Raw genomic sequence first — 9587 nt, 5'->3', positions numbered from 1 at the left:
TCAAGGGACATAAATAGGCAGTTTTCACAGGATGAAGTCAAAACTATCATTAAGTACATGAAAAAGAGTTCTAAATCCCTCCAGATTAGAGAAATGCAAATTAAAACAACTCTGAGGTACCACCTCACACCTAACAGATTGGCCAATATGATAGCAAAGGAAAGCAATATATGTTGAAGGGATATGGTAAAATTGGGACACTGATACATTGTTGGTAGAGTAGTGAATTGGTCCAACCATTCTGGAGGGCAATTTGGAACTATGCACAAAGGTCTTTAAATGAATGCCTGACCTTTGATCCAGCCATACCACTGCTGATTTTATACCCCCAAAGGGATAAAAAGGAAAGATACTTGTTCAAAAATATTTATAGCCATGCTCTTTGAGGTGGCAAAAAAATTGGAAAATGAGGGGTGTCTATCCATTGGGGAATGGCTGAATAAGTTGTGGTATATGGTGGTGATGGAATATTATTGTACTAAAAGGAATAAAGAAATGGAGGAATTCCATGTGAACTGGAATGACTTCCAGGAATTGATGCAGAACAAAGGGAGCAGAACCAGAAGAACAGTATACACAGAGACTGATACATTATTGCACAATCGAATGTAATGGACTTTTCTACCAGTAGCAATGCAATGACCCAGGATATTAAGTCTTTTCCTAGAAAAGTTTGCCCAGGGCTGCGATCCATCTGTTCTTCAAAGTTTGAGAAGGCTTAGGGGTGTGCTCAAGCCAGCTAGAACCAGTTCTCAGGAGAACCAATTGTTAAATTTGCAATGAAGATGATGTAGAAAATATTAACTATGTAGCTTCCTGGGTACATTTTTATTTACTTCGAGCTGGTAGCTAACCATTTGCCAGGATACCCCTGCTTAAGCTATTCTGTCTTAGAGTTCTGCTTCCAGAAACAATACGTATTAAAAAGGGACATAGATCAAAATGGAGGAAAGTCCCAAAGTACTGGAAATAAGAGAAAAAAAGTGAAAAGTAAAAGACAAGAAAGATGGATAAAACTCCTTAAAGGCAAAACCAAAATTGAATAAGCATTGTAAAAGACCACAACACAATGAATGAATACTATACTTTAAAGCAAAATGGACTAAAAGCACTCACTGAAAAAGAAAGAAATAAACATTCTGTTCATTTGTCAAAAATCCTAGAATCATGACAAAAAAAAAAATCCTACAACTATGGCAAAAAAAAAAGCCCTAGAACTATGGCAAAGATAGACAAAAATGAACTAAACAAAATACTCCAAAAATAAATCTTTTAAAAGATATGACAATTTAAATAAGGTTAGAAATGAGGTCTCAGTGAAGAAACCGAGGATATAACAGAATGGATAACTAAAAACCCTTAGGAATCTCTCCAAAGTTATTATCTGCAGCATGGGTTGTTTTATTAGATAGGTGTAAATGCACAGTGCATATACCCAAGTACACATAAGTACACATACATATTTCTATATGTATACTTTTATGTATGTATATATATTCACATACAAAAGATGTATGATGTAGCTGAATTGAGGAGGAAATCAGAAGTGAATTGGTAGAGTGACCACTGTGTTTTTGAAATCTCAAATTTACCACTGTCCCATGGAAACTTGCCTTCAAGAAACTCTCAGACTGACTCTGGTCCTAGACTGAATGGGCCATCAAGCACCCATTGAGCATCCTAGTTAGGAGTGGTGACTTTGGCAAGTCTTAGTTATCCTTTTGTCTTAGTTTCTCTTTTTGTATTTAAGCCTCTCCCAGGTACCCTAGTCTCATGCTACACCCTCTTTCCCAAGCTCCAAGCTAACCAGTGTATATATTTTCAAAAACCCAAGACTTAAAATTTTGTTAGAGAAAAAATTTCAGAGAAAAAAAAACTCATTGAATCCAGAAAATGAACTGTTTGAAAAAGTAGCTATGAAGATGCCTGAAGAAACCTCAACAGCATCAGAAGACCCAGAATGAGCCATGGAACATAATTGATTGAACTATGAGGGGTTGAACACATTTATTCTGAATGTAAACTCTTATGCCAAAAGGGACTGCTCCTTAATTGACTTGTCAATGTGTCTAGCAAACATTGGTTTGTTCTTTCTCTTTCATTTATCTCTTATCTCTAACTATTCTAATTTCCTCTTAGAAGGTACAATATTGTGTGCACTTGTTAGAAAATCTTTAAAGGTATAAACTGATTGTGTAAAATGATCCATTGGGGAGATTAGTCTCCCAAAGGATCAGAGGGGGATGGTGAAAAGGGAATTCTTTGTTCTTAGTCTATTCTTAATTTACACTTATGAAAGGGAATACTTTATTCCCTTTGTCTATTTTGAGTTAACACTTGGTTAACAATAACTTAAGTACCCCTACATAGTACTTCACCAGATTGTGAAGACAGGATTAACTCTCCTTTTGTCTACTTTTGAATTGAATCAACAAAAGCTTGAACACCCTACTTAGCACTAGGTGGAGGAGTTGGCAAGCCACTCAGAGAGCTCCAATCTTTCAACTCAGTCAGGAAATGAGAATTCACACCCTCAGAAACTCAATCAGCCAGGAATCTGTGAATCCTTTTGATGAGAATTTGTACCTTCAGAGGGCAAGAAGTGTGCAGTGCTAGACAATTTGGAAACTGATTGGCCCCTGTGAAGAGGCTATGGGACAAGAGGTCACCATAAAAGTCATGGAATTCTTTGGCTTGAGGCTGGTCTTTTGGAAGCTGGTATTGTGGAGGGAGGTATCCTGAAGATTGTCTTCTGGGCATTGTCTTCTGAAGATAGTCTTTGAGGCAGCCTCGCTGGAGACTTTGGCTTGGATCTCAGCTTCAACTTGGTTCAGAATCCTGGACTGCTTCCTGGGTGAGTGAAAAGGGCTGACTTCTTTCTTAGTTTCCAGTTTCCATCTTAGAGAAGGCCACACTGATTACTTACCACCAGCCTGCCTGGCTGAGGACTAGTATAGGTATTTTCTCTAACCTCTTTCACATTTTGGTAAGTTTATTTTGGTAAATAAACTTCTGACTTGAGACATAATAACTTTGGTGACCACGTTATTTCATATAATTTTAAGTTAAATCATTAAATTTAACCCTCACACCAGTAAGTGGTTTCTTTGGTTGTATTTCCTAATGTATTAATAGAACCAGAAGTTCTTTATCTCAGCAGAAATCCCCATTCTTGGTGGGGGGTTTTGTTGTTGTTGTTGTTTGTTTGCTTTTTTCTCCAAGTCTGGAGTTTGGGTAGCTCAATGTGGCATGTGTGGAGGACTCTATAATGGCCATAAAAGCACTGTCTTCCTTGTTCTGATTAACGGTGTGTTCTTTACTAACTGCTTTAGAGATTTAGAAGTTCTGTTTTTTCAGGTTTATGAAAGATAGCATGGTACAGTTGGAAGAATTAGGAAATGGAATCAGGGGAGATGGTTCCAAATACTGTTTGTGACATTGTTTAGTGATGTGCTCTTTAAGCCAAGGCTGTTTCCTCAACTATGAAATTTATATAATACCTGTGGCATGTAACTCACAGAATCATGGGGTTCAGATAAGATTATAAATTTTGTACCCTAAAACAGTATATAAAAGTCAACTATTATACCTTACTCCTTCTCCCCCTCCCATTAGAATATAATTTTCTTGAGGGTAAGGACTGTCCAGCTTGTTTGTATTTATGCCAGTCCTTAGCAGTGCCTGGCACACAGAATCATTTAATCTTTTATTTATTGTTTCATGTGGGGGTTCAAGGATGGGTGTGGGGGGAGGGAGATCTGAAATGTTAAAAGAAATACATCAAATCATAGAACAAGTTACATTATCACCCACCTCATGAAATCATTTAATTTGATGTAAAGTAGGTGGCCTGTTACTATAGCATAATCTCTGTTCTTTAAAATATAGGAATTTCTAATTCATTGTAAAACTTTACAATAATGAAATCAAACAGATGATATACTTAATCATGTTAAATCAGTTAAATGTCTAGTGATACGAGTCTTCCTTGGGAAAGTTAGAAAGTTCTCCTTATCATGAACCAACATCTGCTTTCCTCCCAACTTCTGTATGTTGCTCTTAGTTCTGCTTTCTGTAATAAAATACTATTCTGTGAATCTTTCAAATAGGTGAAGATAGCTCTTACTTGTCCATAGAGCTCTTCAGGGCAAAATGTTACTACTTTTCCCAATTACCTAATGGTCCCCTGCTTACATAGTTATATAATGGTCACTGCCTATGTAGGGAAGCCTAATCCAAATTTAATTCAGTGAAGCACATTTATTGTAGGGTATCAAATAACAATAGAACTTCTGGAGTGAGAAGGGGCCTCAGAAGTCACTGAAGTCATTCCTACTTGAAAAGGAATAGCCAGGGCAACCTGGATGTGCTTGAAAACTTGCACTGAGGAGGTTCTTATTACTGTTTGGAGCAGCCTATTTTCCTTTAAGTCTGGGTAATAAACCTTTTCCCTCTACTTGACTTTTCTTGTGTGGTTAGGCCAAACTCTTTTTGAGTATTTGTGGACCCAAACAGATTCTATCTGAGCCTGTCATGTATCAGTATCTTACAGGAGGGTCACTGGACCTACAATTTCTCCCTCTACCAGTGCTGGTCTATATCTTCCAATTTAGAGCTGCCTAAAGTATTGAAACATTGTGATTTGTTCAGGGTCATATAGGCAACCTCTTTCAAGTGTGGCTTGAGATTGGGGAATGGTTGAACAAATTGTGGTATATGTTGGTGATGGAATACTATTGAGCTCAAAGGAATAATGAACTGGAGAAATTCCATGTGAACTGGAACGACCTCCAGGAAGTGATGCAGACAGAGTGAAAGGAGCAGAACCAGAACATTATACACAGAGACTGATACACTGTGGTACAATCAAATGTAATGGACTTCTCCATTAGTGGCAATGCAATGATCCAGGTCAATTCTGAGGGACTTATGAGAAAGAACAATATCCACAGAGGAAGAACTGTGGGAGTAGAAATGCAGAAGAAAAACAACTGTTTGATCATATGGTTCAATGGGGATATGATTGGGGATGTAGACTCTAAATGATCACTCTAGTGTAAATATTAATATGGAAATAGGTCATGACCTGACACATGAAAAACCCAGTGGAACTGCTTGTTGGCTATGGGGGGGAAGGGGATAGAGGGAGGGAAAGAACATGATTCATGTAACCGTGGAAAATATTCTAAATTAATTAAATAAACTAAGGCTAAAAAAAAAAGTGGCTTGAACCCAATTCTCCCTGTCTCTGAGGCTTTCTGCCATATTATGCTGTCTTTCTGAGGGTCATGATCTACTAAAATAATTTTATTATAATGATTTAGAGAAATACAACAAATTAGGAGCATGTTTTTTATTATAGTGCTTCAAAACAGACAGTAAAAGTTGGTGGTTCAAATTGAGAAACTAAAAGTTAACAAGCAAATAACTTATTCTTTAGAAAACAATCTTAAAAGAAAAAATACTTCATGAACTATGCCCCTCCAACACAGAGAATTAGACAACCATGCACAATTAAAAATAAAAAAGACCAGTAATTGAAATGGCTTTTGCTATATATGGTGGGATACTGGTCTCACAAAACTATATTCCAGACACTTAAAACATTAAATTTAAAAAGCAGAAACTATTACACTCAAAATGATCTTTGGGTGGGAGGTGGGGGGAAGAAACTACTTAACCTTTAGAGCATTTATTAGTTTAGGCCATATATTGCAAGGCTGTGCCAACTGACATAAAACCAGGAAATTGCTGAAATGGTGACTTGGTAATGTAAATGCCCTAAATACAAAGGTATAAGTTAAAGATTTTGAATAGCAAACTATAGAATATTAGAATGACTGACTCTAATAAAAGAAAGATGCATTACATGTCTTCAAACTGATACTAGACCACAGAAACATTCACTTCAGGAAAAAAAGGATTTCCCTTTAAAATTTCCCTTAGGAATCCTTTGAAACCCAATAGGCTTATAGCAAAAAAAAGAGAATTAAAATCTCAGACACAATATATAAATATTGGAGCAGTGTTACAGTTCTATGCCACTATAAAAATATAACAAATATGAACAGGCTAGGTAAACAGGTCTTTCAATAGTAACAAGATAGAATTGATAAAATTACATGATTTAATTAACAGCCATATATAATAGGTTGATTTTGGTTTACATTTTTTTTTTTACAAATATTTACAAACTCAATACAGAAAAAGGAACCATTTTGATAAAACTGCCTTTAACTTACAGGAAAACTCCATTTGAAAGTTTCATCAAAGATGTGGAGACAAAAAGAAATCAAGTTTCTAAGGAAGGTCTGAGTTTATTTTTTCTTAAACTACAATAATTGAAAGATAAAAAGTTTCTAGTCACTTACCCTAAAATAGTGATTTTGGTAAATGATTCTAGATAAAGCTTTACAATTCTAGGCTGATGTTCAATATAGTCTTTGTTTTGTTTGAGACTATTACTGTGATCAATATAGTATAAAATACTTTAAATAAAGATGAAGTAAAGTTAGTAATGTTTCCTTTCTATTTTCTTTTGGGGTGGAGTAGGTAGCAGGACCAGAGCAGGGTTGGAGAAAGGACAAAAAATAGAAAAAAAGATTAGGATAATGGCTGAAGTCAATGAAGGGTAAATTATTTGCTTAGACAACAAATATATCTAGTATAACTTCCCATACTCTGTATTTTATTTAGTATTCAAAGAATAGAAACTGTTTTGATTTTTGTGTCCATGATTGACAGCAAGAAATAATCTGTAAAATACATGATGTGTAGCTATAATTTATTGTTAACTTCAAAAATTCATTCGCAGCCGTTATAGCACATACTCATTTCAGGACTACTGGGTCTTATGACTATACATACTGAGGAAGATTTCAAAATTACTAGTTAGCACAGAATCTAAAACATAAACTAAGCAATGGGTAGTTGGGAAAAAAAAATTCAAACTGTAAAACATAACCCAGTGAGACATATGTTTGCTGCTACTATCATCATCTGTGATGAAGAAAGCCTGGTAAAATGTTTGTAGCTTGGCAGATTTCTTAAATTTGTATTTTATCAATTTAAATCTACCATCTTGTGAACATGAATATGCACCTATCACTGATACTAGCAAAACCATATTTGCATATAATCCTAGCTTTATTACTTAACAAAATAGTATTACTCAGGGTAAAGGAAAAGTACAACATAGGTATATCCTACCTACCACTGTTGACTAGTTCTTTGAAAACGTGATATGCTAAAATGAAATGACTTTGCAAGGGCTTCAGTTAGTTCCACAGGAACAACATTAATGCACAGTGAGTGACATGTATACATGGCTCAAACACCACCTCACATTGTAACCAAACATCGAATTTGCTTACCTCACAAGTTATAATGGCTTTGATGGCAAGAATGTCAGTCAAGGCCCTGTTATTGTGAGATATTCCTATGAAGCCCACTCAGAGATATGAGTTAATTACTCATACATTTGCTAAAAATCCAATTTTTCCAAACTGTACTGTGATAAAAATATCAGCAACAAAGAAGCAAAAAATTTATGGTAATGCCTTAATTTTAGCACTTATAACTATCATTCATCTCCAAATTTTGAAGTCTGCCAGAATGAGTTTTTTGTATGTAACAGGCAAAACCTTTCCTAAATATGCTTGAATAACACTATGATGGAAAATGTTATTTAATGGATTATCTGATTTTAATTAGCATTAAAATCTCAGTAGACAAATCACATATACAAACTCGTACAGCCCATGTCTTCATGAAGTGTAGGCAAAAAAGACCTCAAATACTAACTTTTATTAAAGAAATACAAAAAAATTATAAAGGAAACCTATATTTCTGCATTAAATTAGTTGTCTTCCTAGTTTTTTACCATATTAAAAATCTGTTTAAAAATTTAGGTAATTATTATTACGGTCAAATCTATTTACACTTTGAATTGAACTGATGCCAATATATACAGTGTTTAATGGACCTAAACTTTTAACATAAAATTTCAGAGGTGAAAGAGACCTTTATAATAGAGGTCACAGTCTAATCTGACCAAATATTTCATATGCAGAAATAAATCCTCTATATCATCTCTGACAGTCATTTACTGTTAATACTTATAAGAAATAAAATTACATCTCATGGAGCAGTTCATTTAATTTTTTAATAAGCTCTATTGGTTAATTTTTTAAAAACGTTAAGCAGATCTATTTTGTAACATGTACCTAATGGTTCCAAGTTCTGTCCTCTGTCACAGAGAAAAAAACAAACTGCTACAATCTTCTACATAATAGTCTTTCAAATATCTTAAGGCGGATGTCATTTCCTCTCAAATACGCTCTTTTCTAGGCTAAATATTCCCAGATCTTTCAAAATAGTTTCCAGTACAATTCACCAATCTGGGTGAATTCATATGATGCAAGTCAACCAATAACTATAGGTATAACACACACACAAATCAATATAGCTTTGAGATCTTTAAATAAACCACACGAGAAAGTTATTTAACATAATTTTTATAAAAATAGTAAATCAGAACCCAATTGATCATTTCAATGTTTCAATGTATGTTAACCCTTTCCCCTCCACTCAAAATGAATCTTAGCAGCAACAATCAGACTGCATGGTAAGAAATGGAATTACTACAGGGAAGCTAACTGCAATTATTATTTTTTATAAATTATACAGCATACAAGCCAAGCTCCCTTTAATTTACTACCCTCATCACCTCAGAGGATGTACTTCTAGGAAAAAAGGTCCACCCTATTTAATGGCCTATGTGTGATATGTGACTCAGGTAACTTGAAATGTGAAAAAGAAAAAAAATTTCTGCTGCTTACAGTCCCCTCCCACCCACCTAAAACTATGGAACCCAAACACCTAAAAGAATTTAATAAAAACCCTTATGTCCCATAGTAATATAGCAATATGGAATAAAAGAGAAAGTGAGATAAGAAAACACATGAAATGCCCCTTTCCTGTTGCTCTCATTAATATGACAGTAAGGAGAAGTAATGAATGATGTTATGGGGAGAGATCTTTTTCTGACTTAGGAATTTAACTTCTTTTAAGTTTAATATTTAGATAGCAAGAACACTCCCATTTTAGCCCAAAGGATTTCAGGAAAAGGAGAAAAAGATTTTGGTTTCTAGAAATCTTTTTTTTTTTTAACTAGGTCTGGAATGCCATATTAATAACATATATGTGCATACATTCATATATGTGTCTATGTATGTATATAATTACAATAGCAAGTCACCACTTCACCACATAGTATTAGGAACTTCAAAACAGGTAATAGCTAATGTCCCATCCCACCTGATCTCCCTTGTTCTCAATCTGTTATATTATCTTTTTTTTCATCTTGTTTTTTGGGGGAAGGTAGTTCAAGCCTTGCCCATTGCATAGGTTCAGCTTTTCTCATCGTGATTTCAATCTTCGTGGCTGTCATATTTACAAAACTCCTCTTCACATCGATTACCTGAAACAAACAAAAAACAAGTAAAATGAAGTAGTTTTGGGGATTAAAAAAAAATGAACTCATAATAAAAATCTTATTTCTAATTTAGACTGGCAATCCAAATTTA

General features: G+C 34.7%; 1 protein-coding gene across 2 annotated transcripts in view; it reads right to left on the bottom strand.

Moving 5' to 3' along the window:
- Nucleotides 1-5338: 5338 nt before the first annotated feature.
- The window catches only part of CHORDC1 (cysteine and histidine rich domain containing 1), a 32278-nt gene continuing 28029 nt past the window's right edge, over nucleotides 5339-9587 (bottom strand). For both annotated transcript variants that reach the window (XM_056794536.1, XM_056794537.1), the window contains one exon: nucleotides 5339-9481. In XM_056794536.1, coding sequence (XP_056650514.1) covers nucleotides 9335-9481 — 147 coding nt within the window. In that variant the 3' untranslated portion in view covers nucleotides 5339-9334. The remainder of the gene's footprint in view (nucleotides 9482-9587) is intronic.

Source organism: Monodelphis domestica, chromosome 4 (assembly GCF_027887165.1).
Source record: "Monodelphis domestica isolate mMonDom1 chromosome 4, mMonDom1.pri, whole genome shotgun sequence".
Taxonomy (NCBI): Eukaryota; Metazoa; Chordata; class Mammalia; order Didelphimorphia; family Didelphidae; genus Monodelphis; species Monodelphis domestica.
This window is presented reverse-complemented; position numbering and strand designations above follow the sequence as displayed.